Here is a 16,903-nt window from a genome sequence, read left to right as displayed (position 1 = left end):
GTTGGAAACAAGTCTGGCGGTGCATGGTGGTGCAGCCTGGCATGCAAAAAACTCAGGCGTGCCAGTCGCCCTGCTGTAACTGCCAACGTGCAGGTTTTTACCTGCAGCACACAGGTGGTCCCTTGCAGCTAAACATCCTTGAATTATTTTTCCCTGGCTTGCTCCAATACCCCTTCTTCCCAAGCTCCACCTCTTACGCTCAGGGAGACCCCCAAATTTGTGCACAGAGCTTCCTGTGGCCCGTGCTTGCAATCTCAGCTAGAAGCAGGAGCGATGCCTTCGTGGCTGCATGGGGCACTGAGAAACCAGCAGTAGAGCAGATATGAGAGCATAGAATCATGGAATGTTTTGGGTTGGAAGGGACCCCTAAAGGTCAAGCATCAAGCTCCCGTCTCTGAAACATGAACGTGTGGCCCAATACCAGCTACCAGCTGAGACTTTACAGCCACCACGTGCAGGTCCTTGTGTGAGATGAGCCAAGACCATTTCTGAGCCTAAAGGCAGGTTAGCCTTCCAAGAGATGCCCCGGGCAGTTGTAGGTAGAGCACCAGGCAGTGGCTGTCTCCCCCTGCAGAAGGTCACACACTGAGGACACCACTTCTGCAGGTCTGGGAATTCATGACGGGCACTTTGCAGGAATTTTAAAAAATATTCACCGTTGTTCCACACTAGGGAAAAGAAAACTGAGAAACTGTGAATGTTTCCCACAAAGTGGATGCTTGGATCAGTTCTGGATGCCTCTCAAGGGGCGTGGGGAGTGGACACGTCAGTCAGCAACCACCATGTCAGCTCTGACCCTGCTCCCTGCCCTGGGGAGCGCAGGGGGCTGCTGGCAGGCAGGTCTGCAGGGGCTGAGGCACTTCACGGAAACACACAGGCAGGGTGTGGATGGTGGGTTCAGCAAGACATCAGGATACTTCATGAAAAGCTGAGATGCCTTCAGCCCTCAAACCCCCTTCATCATCACCAAGGCAAAAGGCAGCACCGTACGGTCCTTCCTGCAGGGTCTCACCAAGCTGTTTGCTGACTTACCAGATGCAAGCTCTCCTCCTTTGCTCTGGATGAAGCATTTGCTCACGGTGGAGCAGAGCGGGAAATCAGCGTGGCTTTGGAGGTAATGGGGCACCTTTAGCCATCACACATCAATGGCACTTTACTGTGCCATGATGGTACCAAAGGGAGAGGCTGCCCGACCCCTGGAGCTTCCCATAGGAGAGAATGGCTTTGATCTGTTTTGTTGCTCATCCTGTTTGCCCCTGAAATAACAGTAGGTGTCCCAATTTCAAGTGACAACTTCCACTGTGACAGCTTGCGTCTGCTGCCATGGGACAAAGATCCCTACAAAGTATGAACATTGCCTTCAGCTGTTTTATCAAACCAGTTTCTGTTTTTTCAGTGGTCTCCAGCACAACAGGATCCATGAAATCAGAGCAGACACCTTTGTGCAGCTGATGGCCCTGCGCTCCATGTAAGTCTCGTCCGGCAGGAGGGATGACTGCTCTCTGCTGGGGGAAGGGGAACTGTGAGCACCCAGCCAGGCTGATGTGGAGTTTCCCAACCCATCTGCCTCTGCTGGGAGGCTTTGCCACCCCGTCCCTCTTCCACTTCCTCTTACATAAGAACAGGGCACAAACCTTCTCCCTGGCTTCCCTTCTGCGTGCAGAGACACCCTGTAGAGAAACTCCCTACCCGCCAGGCATGCGGACGCTCCACGCCACGTGCTCTAAGCACACGCTGCAACTCCTGTGTTGCTCAGCACACATTACGGACACCAGCCTCCCAAATGCCCACGCGTGGACTCGTGGCAAGGATTTACCATGGTGTGCAAGAGCTCTAGCACCCCTTCCCTTACACATTCTAGTCCTGGGCTGTGCACTCCTGGAACATCCGTGCAGAACATCCCGTTTGATTTGGCACTGTTTCCCCACAACTCAAAAGCATATGTTAGATGTATTAAGTGCACACAAGCGTGCACGTATCATACACGCATGGTGACCTTGCAGTAGGCAGCCCCCTTCAGTGCTCAGCACCTTTGAGAAGTTAGGAAGGCTCTGCAGGGCATGGTTCTCCCTGTGACATGTGGGAAGAGCCCTCCGAGTGCCAATGGTATTTATTTACTGTACTGTGAGGAAGTGAACTGAATCGCATAAAAGCTGTTTCCCATTGTGCAGCAATTTGAGTGTCATTTAATAGGCCAGCATTCCTCGAGATCCCCTGAGCGTCATGCACACCATGTTCATAACTGCGCAGCAACACTCGCGTATTCCACGTAACGCTACAGACCAGCGTGCAAATACAGGCGTGCTGCTGCCACACTGACGGTCACACAAGCGTACAGCTGAGCATGCAAGCGCTAGCATTTGCCTTTGGGTATGTACAGGGTCCCTGTGGGAAGGATTCGATTCACCCAACTTCAGCCTTCCGCAGTCAGACACACACATCTGGGCAGGCACCCTGGCCCCCTTCAGAGCTGGGGAGATGTCGATATATGTAGGAGGTTGCTCATGGAGTCAGCCTTAGGAGAAGAAATGCTTCTGGATTTGCAGGTTCCTCCCTGCTGGTGACAGAGGGAGATGAGCACTCTAGCTCAGATGGAAGCAGAGCTTATTGAGGAGCCTCGGGGAACCCTTCCCCAAACCAAGCCAACTGTACATGACAGACACTCTAAGGTGACCTTGGTTCACCTTCACAGAATGACAGAATCATAGAATCATTTGGGTTGGCAAAGCCCTTTAAGCTCCCCCAGCCCAACCGCTCCCCTACCCCTGCCATCCCACCCCCAAACCCTGGCCCTCAGCACCGCCTCTGCCCGGCTGTTAAATCCCCCCAGGGCTGGGGACTCGACCCCTTCCCTGGGCAGCCCCTTCCAGCCCCTGACAGCCCCAAGGGGAAGGAATTGTTCCCCATGGCCAACCTCACCCTGCCCTGGCACAACTTGAGGCCGGTGCCCCTCGTCCCATCGCCCCTTCCCTGGGAGCAGAGCCCGACCCCCCCGGCTCCCCCCTCCTCTCAGGCAGTTGTAGGGAGTGGTAAGGTCTTCCACACAGCTCCTGACCCTCTTTGCCCTTGCCTGGGCACCCAGCAGTGTGCCCACATCAGGGATGCTCTGGCTCTAAGGCATAATCTGTCTCGTGCTTTGAGGTTTAACATGTTAGCATTAAAGCTCCAAATTTACAGAAATTAACCCAAAAAGGAACTTTTCCCATTGGTCTCAGTAGAGGAGGTCCTGCAAGGCAAACTCCTGTGCCCTCTGTTAGAAACCACCCATATATAGACCCAAATGGATTTGTCTCCAGGGAGCTGCAGTGAGACAGAACTTGCTGCTGACCAAGGAGCTGCAGATCCCACATTTCCTCGCATCAAACCCCTTGGCCAGGCCAGTGTCAGTGGTTTCTCTGTCCTGCTCTGCACCCCTTTTACTTGCATGTCCTTGCCTTGCAGAGACCTGAGCTGGAATTACATCCAGTTTATTCACCCCGAAGCCTTTGTGACCCTGCGCTCGCTCACCAAGCTGTAAGTTGCAATGGTATTTCTTTCACCGTGGGCCGTGGGCAGCAGGTACCGGAGGACCTCAGACTGACTCCCCAGGCGACGGGGACGCCTGGCATTTAGATATCAGCAGGGTGCACTGCTGAGGTGCATGTCTCAGCGCTGACATGGGAAGACCAAATCCCAAGGTTTTCTATCAGTAGTAGAGGAATGATGAGAGTGCAGAAGGGGCCATCTTCAAGATGCTTTCATCCTGAACACTGAAGCCAGTACCTCCAGGTTCTGGTGCTTTCATACCTGCCTTTGAAACCTTTATGAAAGATCACCGTGATAGACCATTTCAGAGAGCATCATTGCAGACCATCTTTGCTGGCTCTGGAGGGGTCCCCAGTCCTCAGCCCCCTCACTAAGACCCTTGGGTATTTTATGAGCTGGGAGCTGCAATCATACCTGCCCTATTATGGGGGAAGTGGTGGGGAAAGAAAAGCATGGGGCAGGTATGTGCACGGGGGGCTAGATACCACCCAGCGCTTTAAGCATGGGCATTAACCCCCGCCTCTCATTTCCCCCAGGGACTGCAGCATCAGTCCGTTTATCTCCAGAGGATCCTGGTCCCCATGCAGCACCCAGCCCCATTTCAGCATCACATTTGAGGGAGCAAGCAAGGCAGGCAGCAGGGCTCTCCAAGCCTCTGCTTGGTAGAGATAACTCTAGCAGCCAAACCCTGACCGTGGTCTCCCTCTCTGCTTTCCCTTCATCAGGGACCTGACCGATAACCGGCTGGTCACGCTGCCTCTGGATGGTTTGGGTGGACTCACCCATCTGAAGCTCCAAGGTAACCTGGCTCTCTCCGAGCCCTTCACCAAGGAGAGCTTCCCCAAAATGAGGTACGGGTGCTGTAGGCTCTGTCCCTTCTGGCGCACAGCCCAGCCTGTATTTGCTTATAGCAATCAGCCTCCTGCGTTCCTTGTTTATCTCATGCTTTCCTCCATCCTTTCAGGCCAATAGATTGAGGAAGCTTCATCTGCTACTAACGCGCTTCATCTTTTAAAGTCTTCCACGGGAGAGTGGTGATGCGCTCCCGGGCCCGCCACCCCCACCCCAAACACACACACAAGTGGAAAGCATGGAGCAGACCCAGCTCAGGGCTCCTCTCAGTGGAAAACATTCCCAGGAGCCAGTCCTAGCTAATGACATCCAGCTTGCCTTCAGTAAACTCTGTTTGTGTGGCCGTGTCTGGTCTGCTATGGATTAATGAGGAGCCTGAAGGGGTCAAACCAAGCAAGACGAGGCTGCAAAAGGCTCGGAGCGCAGCGCCACACTGCAGGCTCCGGCTCTCCTGGCCCTCCCTTAGTGGTGGTCTCCAGCATGGCACCTGCCCTCAGGCTGAGGGGCCCATGGTCCAGATGACTCAAATTCCCCTAAGGTGAAGCCGTCTTTTGCTTGGGTCTCCCAGGTAGTTGCCTTGGAGCCAAGGATGCATGAGCTGATGCCCACTCACCCAGTATGGGTTCCCACGGCTGGAGCTTCTCAGATTCACACACCCACTGCTGGGGTCACAGATCGCTGCACCAACACTGGGGTCAGGTTCAGTGAAAGGTGCGGAGCTCTCACTTTGGTCTGCCTCAGCAGTGGTGCCTGCAGGGCTTTCTCTTCTGCCTTTTTTGACTCATCATAGCTGGGATCTGCTGCATGACTGATTTCCAAATGGCAAGGGACCCCAGAAGCTTCTGGAGGGTTTTCCACACCCAAGACAGCAGTCCCTTGTGCAGCGCAGGTCAAGGTCAGCACTTCCAGGGGCGTTCCTCCACTAAACTAATTCCACTGACATCTGTGGAGCTGGTTTGGATTTGTACCAGCGAAACTGAGTCTGCAGGAGCAGTTCATTGAACCACGCCCGGCAATGGATCCATTAGCATTTCCTAAATTTGGGGGTACTGCCATGTCTTATTCTTGGGGCACATGGCTGGAAGAATCATCTGAGAACAGTTCCTAGCCATCCTGGGAGGATCTGTACCTCCCTGCCACCTTTCAATAACAGGATTTAATCTGGAGCTTGTAACAGGAAGCAAGCTCGTATGCAGAGTTTCCATAGCCTCCCAGGGCTCAGCCAGAAATGTTTGGGAACTTAAAACAAAAGCATATTTACAGAATATAGAGTTTCACCATATTTACTGATCTTGTCAGAAGACCTTAATTGTCTGGAAAACCTGAGGTTCCTCTGCCTTCATCAGCAGCGCCCCTGACTTCCAGCAAAGAAGCAGGAGTTGCTGTCTTTGAAGAAAATGCAGCTGCTGCCTGATAGCCTGGTATTTCATCCAGATGATGTTCAGCTGCTGTTTAATTAACCTTGTAATACATGCTACAATTAACTAACAATTCTACGTTCAAGTAGAAATCAGAGATATTAAAATAGCTTGCTACACTTGAGAGACCTGAGATTTCCCTGCCGGAGCTGGCAGGGCTAAGCCACGCTCGTGGAACGGGCGTTTGGGGGCGCCTCTCTGACCTTCAGCAGCAAGCAAGGGGGACCTTGCACTTGCCCAAGCTTGCTGAAAGCTTCTCACCCAGAACAAGAGAAAGGATGCCCAGCAAAAAGTGGCCTTGAGGTAAAAAATGAAGACTCCACATGCACATGGCACATTGCCAGAGGGCATGGGAAGGGGAGGCCAATTCAGACAAGGGAGAACTGCAGAAAGATTTTTAGGAATTATCTAGGAACTCTAGCAGAGGAGTCCTGCTCCGATGTAAGCATCACCTGATAGCCTGGCTTTTGTCACACACGAAAATTAAGCAAAAAATGCAAAGCAATGGAGAATCAGGTCATGGAGGGGATGCACCTAAAAGTTCTGCTTTGTTCCTTTGCAGAGTCCTTGAGGTACCTTACGCCTACCAGTGCTGCGCCTATGGAAGCTGCAGCAGCTTCTTCAAGATGTCCAGCCAATGGGAGGTGGAAGACATGAGCCCTGAGGAGGAGGATCCCCACAAGAGGACCACGGAATTGTTTCCAGGTCACGCTGATAATCACTGTAAGTGAACTGGGCTGAATGGTGATCAACCCATGGGCAGGGCCATCCTGTGAGCTAGGATGCGACCCCACATTTGCAGGATGGTCCCACAACCAGCCATGGGTTACCCCTGCCTCAGGGCAAGCAGACTGATCCTCCTCCAGCTCTGGTGGCCAGTTGCTGTCAATGGGCTTCCATTAGTGTCACTATGTTAGAGAAAGAGCTGATCTGGCCCATCCAAACCTTCACAATCTAACAGAAATATCTGGCAGTGCTCTTTTTGTTTTGCTAATTTGGCCTTGCTGACTACAGAGGGGGCTACCCAAGCCACTGCAAGGTGGCAGAAGTTACACGGGACAGCTTCTGCGCTTGGTCATTAGACTTCTGGGCAGTATGGAGCCTTTGGCAGGACATTGGTCTTCGTTGCTACCACACACAGAGGATGGACCCTAGGATTAAGCCGAATAAGAGAACAGACTCAGAGAATGGGAATGTGCAGCTGGCTGGAGGTGGACCCTGTGTCTGTGCTACTTTTGTGCACACACCCTGATGCTACAGCAAAGGGCAGGGTCAGGTATGAACAGGACACGTTTGGGGAATACGATGAGCTCAGCACAGGCGCTGGCATATGCAGGGCAGAAGTGGCTCCACAGTCAAAGGTGAGCAGCGCTTTCTGCTCGAGAGTCAATTTATTCTGCACTCCAAAATGCACTTCTCTGTGAAATCTGTTGCACGAGGCCAGCAGAGGAGTGTGCAAAGCACACCTCCTGCACCCACAGGCTCACAGCACAACAGCAGCTCCAGGAGGAAAGCTGGCGTGATCCCCTCGCGAGGGAATCTCAGAATACCATGAAGAGAAGCATGAGCCCCTTTGCTTCCCCTGGAACTGCTGGAGAGTTGGAATAGCATTTCAGGACACAGCTTGGATGCTGCTTTTGTTTATATGTTTGTGTAAATACAGAGGCCACATGCACTTCCGAGGTCTGAAACGCCCCGTAGGCAAAGGCACAGCGTGCTGTGCGCCCGCAGGAGGTGGGGAGGGGGCTGAGTCCCTGGGGAGCACTTGACTCCCCGGTTCCTGGGCACACCGTGCACCCAGCCAGGGGCTCTGCAGCATCTCCTCCTGCATCCTAAGCAGGCAGGACTAGATCTGGAGACCCAGAGCACTTGGATTCTCTGTGTGACAGCAGTGATGGGAACGGGATCACCCAGACACTTTATAACACAGCCAGCGAGTGAGTCACGAGCCCCGCGTCCCTGCTCCTGCCATCTGCCCTGCCCCGACCCTTCACGGGCTAAGAACAAGCTTTAGCAATGTGTTAAAAGTCCAGCCAGAGGCTAGCAAGCGTGATTCGTACCAGCACGATGTGGCTTCTGGAAGCAGGGTAGACTTGGTGGTCACACTGGGCAGGCAGTACAGAGGAGCCATGTGTTATGGTCATCGCTGCGGGAATTCCTTCTCAGCTGGGTCAGTTTTTCCACCAGTAATGCAGCCCATGCTTTAACCCTTCAGTCCTTGTGCATTTAGTTGGGGTGTTTGCCCAGCAAACTGCAGCACCTGTGGAAAGGCCCAGTTTGCAGCTGCGGCCCATGGTGCTGCTTACAGACCTCCTCTTGCTGGGCACCAAAGCGTCTGATGCCTCCTGGCCCTGTCAGCAGCTCCAAGCCAGTCTCAGCCTCATGGATTATATGTGTGTTCATGAGATATTACGACCAGAGGGGAATTCTAAGATGTGCCAGATGAGACCATTAGCAGCTCATAAAGGCTACATTTGCAGAGGTGAAAGCGCTGGGTTTGTCTTGAAATACCAAACCACAGAGGTGCAAACATGAACCGCACAAGAATGTCCTTCCCTACTGCGTGGAGCTTTTGCAGATAACTCTCCTTACCATTCAGCAATGCATGGGCTACTTTTGATGATGAGGGGTTTGTGATATTGCTATTTCACTTAATTAATTGTTGCTTTATTTCTGTTCCCCATACTTCCTTTCTGTTGGCCACCAGGGGTATTTAGCTGTTATATGAATCTTCTAATGCTTCCTCATTAAAGAGGAAAAAAAAAAATATGTCCCAAACATTCCTTCCATGCAAGAGATAAAGTGGTCTTAAGTGAAAATAACTCGGGGCTCTGTCCCTGCAGTGTACAGCCAGGCTCAACAGCTTGGATGCTGTGGGAGAACTTGTGAGAGGGATGGGGCACGTGCCAGATAGCCATGTCCCCTCTTTAAGTGAAAATAACTCGGGGCTCTGTCCCTGCAGTGTACAGCCAGGCTCATCAGCTTGGATGCTGTGGGAGAACTTGTGAGAGGGATGGGGCACGCGCCAGATAGCCATGTCCCCTCCGCCCTGCACAGTGCTTCCAGCAAGGGACCGAGGAGCCCTTTGCAAACCAGTCTGCAGAACCTCACAGCTGGGTGGCGAAAGACGACTGGGCCCAGGCAGTAGGCGTGAGAAATGGGCACCCAGTGGCACAGCCCTGCTCCAGCAGCCAGGCAATGCTGCCTCCAGCAGCCTGTCCCGCTCCCGCCTCCAGCCCCCATCCCTCAGCTGAGCCCAGCACCCAAGGGACTCCAGCCACAGAGTGCACGTGGTGCCATGGACCAGCTCAGCTCTTTCCCATCCTCCCAGGGCCCCAGATGCGCGGCAGCCCCCCGGACACTGCCCCAGTGTGTCTGTTCACATCTGAGTAGCAGCTGCCCGAGACACAAAGGACTGTGGTAGGCGCATGGCTCATCACTCTGCCACCTTGTCATGACAGAGTGTTTCCAAAATTTTTAGTGCTTGGGACTTTGGGTTATAATTGGTGGTGTTTAGCAGATCCCCCCTGCCCCACGCCTGTCCCATGTGGTGGGGCAGCAGCCCAAAGATGGCTCAGGGGCTCGTCACCCAACACTCTCCACCCCTCGCTCCTGCCACCCTCCCAAAATTGGCTGCAAAGGGAGGGCAGGAAAAGTGCAAGTACTGCCACGGCCACAGGGCACTTCCATCCCAGTCCCAGCATCCCTCTCTGGGCCCACTGGTTTGAGGACAGAAAGGGATGTATTTACTTATAAGCATTTGTTTGCAATAATGGAACAGAGCTATGGAAAGTGAGAAGAGAACACACTTGCATGGTCACCCTTGACAACAGGGCGCTTCTTTACCCGGTCCAGCACCTCCATTAGCTTGTAAAGCTGACTAATTAACTTTTGCAACCATCCAGCAAAACCTGAGGGTCCTTAGAGCTACACTTTTCCTGCTTCTGTCACCCAAGAAGGCTACTCGTGTCCCCCAAAAAGCACCTGCCCAGGCTCCCTGTGGCCACCTATGCTGCAAGTATCTGCGAACCCCACGGGGGGGCTGTCCTGGCTAAGGCAGACAATGCAAAAGGGGACGAAGCATCCAGCCCAGTGGTTTTTGTTCTACCCCTTCCCCTCCTCTTCCTCCCACTTTGGTGTTGGTCCAGCTGGCTGGGAACCATTTTCCATGGAAAGGGCACTACTAGCAAAGTGGTTTTTTTCCATAAGGCCTCAGAAAGTGGAGGTGCCTTAGCAAAATGCAGATAAAAAAGGGCTACTTCAACAACAATGCAGTCTGCCGTGCTAGAACACAACAGCCATCTTCTTTTCTCCCCAGTTCCCAGGCTGGGAGAAGTATGGATTTCCAGCAGAGGTCCATTTTCTGCTTTGAATCCCGCTGTGCTGGCCGAGGATTGCTTTGCAATTCACAGCTAGCTCAGTAGTCCAGGCAAAACAAAAGATCGCTCCTTCACTTCATGTCAATGTTTAACCTAAGCTTAAAGCCAGCCCTTGTGCATTCTGGCCCTTTGAAGAGAAAGGGATGGGGACCGATTACGTTTTGATGTTACCACGGCTTGGGTGGCAGGGAGGCGCAGGAAGTGCAGGTCTCTGCATTGATTTGAGTATCATGACTGCTCATCACAGCCTCCGCACTGTGGATGGAAAAGACACTGGAGATTTATAAGACTATAAAATACAAGGAGGAAATATTTTTCCATCCCACTGTGAGTGTTTCCTTGCCAGACTCCAAAGCAGCACTAATATTTCAACTCTTATTCAGACAGATTTTAAAAAATGGCAGGTTTTTTCCAAAGCTCACTGAAACTGAGAAAGCCACAATGCTTGTCAGGAGGTGCTAAAGATAGCTCGTTATTTGTCATCAATCTTTAATCAAAGAAGGCCAATCATATTTTCAAACACTGGCAGGGAGCAGACCTCATGGAGGCACCATTTCTAAGCAGATTAGGCAACTAAATCCCACTTAGGTTAACCATATTTTCAGCACTGTGGAAACTCCCTTTCCTGCCAGGTGCACACTGGGGCACCAGCATCAGTCCGTATCATCCAAGGGAGAGTTCATCCCACAGCCACAGATCCAGCTCCCTGGCTGTCGGGCTGTGTCAAGCACGAAATGCATCCTTTCCCCTTGCTCCGACCCACAGAAAACTCTCCGGAGATCCCCAGCGGGAGCAGCCAGCCATGCTGGTGCCGTGGGTGGGGATGGTGCAGCGGGACAGCAGCTGCCCTCGCTGTGTCCTCGTGCTGTGGATCAGCAGTAGTTGAAGAGGAACAAGGAACAAAGCAGAAAAGCACCTCTTGGATTAGATTAAGAGGATGCCTTTGTCCTTGGTGATGGCCTACACCTGCAGGCCATCAAAGCCACAGCTGAGGGCTCAGCCCCATTCTCTTCCAGCAGCTTCTCCTTCAGGCAGGGGGGGTCTGCCTGACCCTCAGAGACCCCAAGCCTGGCATGGGGTGCAGCTGCCAGCACGATGGAGCCTCCAAGGGCAGTGGAGCCTGGCTGCATAAACCCCACGGATCCAAAGCCTACAGTCATGGGCAACCAGTCTGCCTTTAAGCCAGTCCAGGGCTGGGAACCTTCAGGGTTAAAAACAAGGCATCAAGGGCCTAAGAAATCATAGGACATAAAATAAAGCAATAAATGTTGGGTTCTCTTGTCTTTTTGCTTCTGAGCCGTTTGACGGTGGTGGTTGCTGACGCAGCATTTGTGCTGCAAGTGGAGGCTAATGGCTCTCTTTGAACAAAGCTCCAAAGTCCTTGCTGATGAGCTAACATTGGACAAAGCCTGCCCAGAAAGCTTCCATTTAGAAGATGCATTTGAAGGCTTTGTTTTCTGTAACCACATAGGCTAGAGTATTTATTTATTTTTAATAAAGCATGCTGGGAGGAGGGATCTGCAGTCACACAACTCTGCGATCTGGGCCTCTTACATGTTGGGAGTAACCTAAAAACAGAGGGGTTGGCCACACTGCAACCCACCAATGTTTACAAGACCTTCTCCCTCTACAGCAGTGACTGCAGGGGACAAACTGGACACCAGCAGCTACTTTGAACCTGTGGGCTGGGAACTGGCTGGGACAGTCTGTGTTGGGGACAGGCAGTGGGAAAAGCTTCTGGCCCAGCTAGCCCCAACAGCCCTGCTTGTTCTTCTCTGAGCATCTTTTCTCATTGTTTTCTCCCCAGATGACCTAGATGCAGATGACCTCCAGCTGGACCTTGAGGAATCAAAGCTGCACCCTACTATTCAGTGCACACCAAGCCCCGGTGAGCAGCCAGGGGAACCCTTTGAACATAGCTGGGGCCCTTTGAGGATCCCATGGCCCTTCCTGCAGCGTCTCACAGACGTGCAGGTCAGAAGTCTGAATGGTTGGGCTTTGGCCAAACTGGGGACAAGCGAGGAGTTTCCTTCTCCCACTCAGATGTAGCTGCCCTCCTGCAAGGAGGGGACAAGGCCATGGTATCCCTGACCAGGAGTCCCAGGTATCGCCAGCTCCTCGACCCACCAACCTGCCCCCAGGCAGAATGGCTCCCAAGAAGTTCCTGTTCCCTTGCAAGACTCAGACTTTGCTTTGTCCCAGCCAGCTCAAAATGCTGCATGACAAGACCCTGTCCTTGGTCTCCTGATCACACTCGCAGCACTGCAAACTGCAAGGGTATTTTACTCTGTTTCCTGAAAAAGGGAGAGAAGGGAGGTGCTGGACTGCACCCAGACACTGTCTCCTTATTTCCATCAAAAACATGTCAGCAGGCACAGGCTGGCTGGGACATGAGGAAGATGCCTTCTGGTTTCGTCCCCGTTCTCAGCTCAGTGGTGTCCTACACAAGCAGAGCTGGAGGCTGGAGAAGCCTGGATCCATCCAGGCAGCTGTGGGACACTGGAAGGGATGGAGTTTTCACCACTTTTCCCACTGAGTTTGCTGCAAAAGAGATGAGAAGGAGCAAGATTTTAGTAGAGCACATACCCTGCACCTGCGTGCAGAGGTGCTGGCTCTGAGGAAAGCCAGCCAAAGACCTCCACCCTCTTTGATCTGAATGAGATTTCTCAGTTTCCTCTAATTTCTTTTGCTCTCTACCACTTAAATCTTGGCCCATCCTGTTTCTGTTTGTGCTGAGCTCCTGCCCTGAGCCCCTCACATCTGAATCCCTGTAACATCTGAATCTGTAACGTCTGAATCCCTCCAAGAGGCAACTCCCTCTCATTCCACTCTCTCTCCCCTCCCTCCTCTTTCTCCTTTGGCAAATAGCATCCACCACCAGTTGCCTTTTTTACTCCTCCATGACCTTCCCTTCTCACTCCCCCTTCTCTCCATGTCCATCCTCCACCATTCTTTCTCCTGACACCCCTGGAGGTATTTAAAAGCCGGGCAGATGAGGTGCCTAGGGACAGGATTTAGTGGTGAGATGGCAGGGTTAGGGGAAGAGTTGGGCTTGACGATCTTGAAGGTCTTTTCCAACCCAAACGATTCTGTGATTCTATGATTCTATCCTCCCATGGCCTCCTTGCCCAGGCCTCTCCGTCCCTTCCCTGCCACCCCAGCTCCCTCCCTCTCTTCCTCCCCACCAGCTGCCTCCTCCTCCTGCTCTCACACTTCATCCCATCTTGGCCATCCCTTCCATGCAGAGGTATCTCATGCAGAAACGCTAAGACACCCCTTAGCCAAGGTCTTGAGCGTAAGGGCAGAGGCTGGCAATGTCAGAGCTAGGCGCAGCATCCTGCAGCCCAAACTCCAGGCTGACACCAGGCACGTTAGTGGGTCTGGAGTCCCACAGAAATGGTTATGAGTCCCTTTGGACAAAGGCCCACCTGGAGCTCAGACTCTCTCCCACTGAACAGCGTGGCACAGGTGGGACAGGAGAGCAAGAAAGCTTCACCGTGCATATGGTCATGGGGTGGCAATGCCAGGCCCTGACCCTTTTACATTTTGGGAGCTCTGATAAGTTTGCCATTTCTCGCATTTCACTTATGACCTCTCCCCGCCCCTCATTTCTGCCCTGGACAAGATCTGAGAGGAGGCCCAGTCGGCATGCCCAGAGGCACAACAGTGTGGGGACGAGAGCACAGGGGAGCTGGGGCAGAGCCAAGAGGCAGCACTGCTGATGTCTTGCTGCAGAAGAGGGCAGACAACATTGAGTGGTCCTCTCCAGCCTCAGCACTCAATAGGCAAGGGCTGGTGGGCTCAGGAGAGGCCTGGGACCAGGCTGTCGCTCCGAGCAGCACCGCCAGAGCAGAGCGGTACATTCTGGGTTTAACTTCGGGTTTTGTTTTCTCCCAGGTCCCTTCAAGCCTTGCGATCACTTGTTTGAGAGCTGGATCATCCGCCTGGGAGTCTGGGTCATTGTTCTGGTCTCAGTGCTCTGCAACGGGCTGGTCATTCTGGCTGTCTTTGCCTCTCCCAGCTACCTCTCTCCAGTTAAGTTCATCATCGTCTCCATAGCTGGAGCCAACATGCTGACCGGCATTTACTGCAGTATGCTGGCCCTCGTCGATGCCCTCACCTATGGCCAGTTTGCCAAATATGGCGCCAGATGGGAGACGGGCGCAGGCTGCAGAGTGACGGGGTTCCTGTCGGTGTTTGCCTCCGAGGCTGCCATCTTTCTGCTGACATTGGCTGCCGTGCAGTGCAGCATCTCAGTCTCCTGCGTGCGGGGCTATGGAAAGTCACCCTCCTTAGGCAAGGTCAAGGCTGCTGCCTTTTGCTGCCTGTTGCTGTCCTCTGTGGCTGGCGTTCTGCCTCTCTTTTCTGTTGGGGAATATGGAGCATCCCCTCTCTGCCTCCCGTATCCCATCCCGGATGGGAAACCCGCCACCCTGGGCTTCACTGTGGCCTTGGTGATGACAAACATGCTCTGCTTCCTGACTATCACGGGCACCTACATCCGACTCTACTGCAACCTGCTGAAGGGGGAGTTCAGTGCTGTCTGGGACTGTGCCATGGTCAAGCATGTGGCCTGGCTGATCTTCACCAACTGCCTCCTCTACTGCCCCGTGGCCTTCCTCACATTCTCCTCCACACTCAACCTCTTCCTCATCACCCCAGAGGTCATCAAATCCGTCCTCCTTGTGGTCCTGCCCCTGCCCGCCTGCCTGAACCCCTTGCTCTACCTGCTCTTCAACCCCCACTTCAGAGATGACCTCCGCCTGCTGAGGCAGAAGGGCCAGGACAAGGGGAGCTACCCCAGGTCCTGTGGGGTCGATGACATTGACAAAAGCTCCTATGACTCCACTCAGGCTTTGGTGAGCTTCTCTGACATCGACCACATATTCGAGACACCTGATTCCCTGGGAGTGCACCCCATCCTCGACAGCTACAGCTTCCCCTCCATGACGCTTGTCCCCTGCCAGCAAAGGGTGGGCACCAGGGGGAAGGAGAGGGGCTTTTCTGAGCATTGTCCCTGCCTCAATGACAGTGAGGTGCTGATCGCTTCAGAGAGTCAAGACCCGGATGGCAGCAGCCTCCGGATAGCCTTCCTCCCCTCCCCGACCACGCCGCCCTACATGTCTCACTTATAAACCTCCTCTGAGTAGCCGTGCCGAACAGCCCCACACCACACACTGAGGGCCAGCCCCAGCGCCGGGTGGCCAGCAAGGTGACAGCAGGCTGCTCCATGTAAAGCACCAGTACAACCCGTCTACCCTCACCCCCCATCATATCTGCCTGGGCAACCGGCACCACTCTGCCAGCTGCCACTTGCCTGGAAGGGCTCTGACTGAGCTCTGGATACTCAGGGCTGGCCACGGGAGGAGATAAACCCCCTGCACGAGTGCTTCCCCTGCTAAGGACTGCCTGGGAGAGAGCCCTACCAGCTCAGGAGATGGGTCAGACCCTCCTCCTCCTCATCCTACAGCATCGCAAGTCAGGAGGAGCCTGCAGCAAAGCCAAGCGTGTCTTCTCAAGGTGGAGACGTCTTAGCGAAAAAAAGCCACTGCTCTGTGACAGAAACACATGAAAATGGCCAACTGCAATGACGTGGATACCCATAGGGACTTCAGGCCTTGTCCTCCAGGGTCCTCCGCAGGTCCCACAGACCCCTGGAAATGGGCTTATGTCTGCCCCATGCCATTAACTGGAAGAGCAGAGGAAGTGGGTTAAAGCAGTGTACCCATGTGTGCACCTGAGGTTTGGACTGCCTCCATTTTGGGAGGCTCTGCTCCATCCACCAGGAGCCTCATGGGTTGGGCAGGACCCCCACTTTCAGATGATACCAGGAGTTAGGGATGCATGGCCCCTCTTTCAATCCGGCCCACGGTGTCTAACAAGGGGTCTCTGAACCCTGAGGCAGCCAAATCCAAACACCTCCCTGGAGAAATGTAGGTGCTTGGCCTGAGGTCCCTCGGCAGCGCCTGGCCAGGGCACCCAAGGGATCTCCTCCACCTTCGTCGCTCCCTCTACCCCCACACGCTGCAGCACACCCAGGGCACTCCTGCCTACAGCCACCTGGAAACGGGGTCTGGCTCCCTCGCTGCCCCCATACCTCACTCCTGGAAGAGGCCATTGGTCTGTGGGTACCTGTCCTCCCCGCAGAATAGCCATTTTGGGGGCTGCATTTGCCCTCCCCTATTTTAAGGGCAGCTTGTGTAGAAGGAAGGAAGAGAAATCAGCCTTGTGGGATGATGGCATCAGGAGGACACAGGCCACTGGGAACAGTCTCAAATTTGCTCCCTGCAGCTCAGGGATCTCCTAAATCCATTCTCTCCATCACAAACCCTCCCACTGCCGCCCGATGCAGCAGGGAGCCCGCGGTCAGAGCTCAGGCCCTGGGCAAAGCTTTGGTTCTGCTGACATTACTGCAGCTGTATAAGTCATTCATTTTTGTGAGATAATAAATGAGCCCCGTTGCTGACCAGCAGCTGCCTTCTGTCCTCTTGCATCCGAAAAGCACCTTGTTGGTTGGGTCAATTCTGGGCTGCCTCTCTCAGCCAAGCCAGGCAGCGGCTGCTTGGACATTGGGTGTTGTTGCCTGAGCGAGGACTGGGAAACCTCACTGTGTCCACATCAGCTGGCACCATCCTCCCCGCTCCTCTTCTTCAGAGGGAAGAGCCAAGCTGCCTGCTTTTACAGAGCAGAATGGCATCACCAGCATCCCTCTCCAGACCCCATGGACAG

The 16,903-nt window shown here is 53.7% G+C and overlaps 1 protein-coding gene across 1 annotated transcript in view; it reads left to right on the top strand.

The window, feature by feature from the left end:
* LGR6 (leucine rich repeat containing G protein-coupled receptor 6) overlaps window positions 1-15,309 on the top strand; it is a 149,221-nt gene extending 133,912 nt beyond the window's left edge. The window contains exons 13-18 of the mRNA XM_009634098.1: window positions 1,397-1,468; window positions 3,442-3,513; window positions 4,251-4,376; window positions 6,358-6,518; window positions 11,982-12,062; window positions 14,072-15,309. Of these exons, the coding sequence (XP_009632393.1) occupies window positions 1,397-1,468; window positions 3,442-3,513; window positions 4,251-4,376; window positions 6,358-6,518; window positions 11,982-12,062; window positions 14,072-15,309 (1,750 nt within the window). The remainder of the gene's footprint in view (window positions 1-1,396; window positions 1,469-3,441; window positions 3,514-4,250; window positions 4,377-6,357; window positions 6,519-11,981; window positions 12,063-14,071) is intronic.
* Window positions 15,310-16,903: the final 1,594 nt, after the last annotated feature.

The sequence above is a fragment of the Egretta garzetta genome, unplaced genomic scaffold, assembly GCF_000687185.1.
Source record: "Egretta garzetta isolate BGI_Z169 unplaced genomic scaffold, ASM68718v1 scaffold202, whole genome shotgun sequence".
Taxonomy (NCBI): domain Eukaryota; kingdom Metazoa; phylum Chordata; class Aves; order Pelecaniformes; family Ardeidae; genus Egretta; species Egretta garzetta.
Note: the sequence above shows the minus strand (reverse complement) of the source record. Positions and strands in the feature narration are given on the sequence as shown.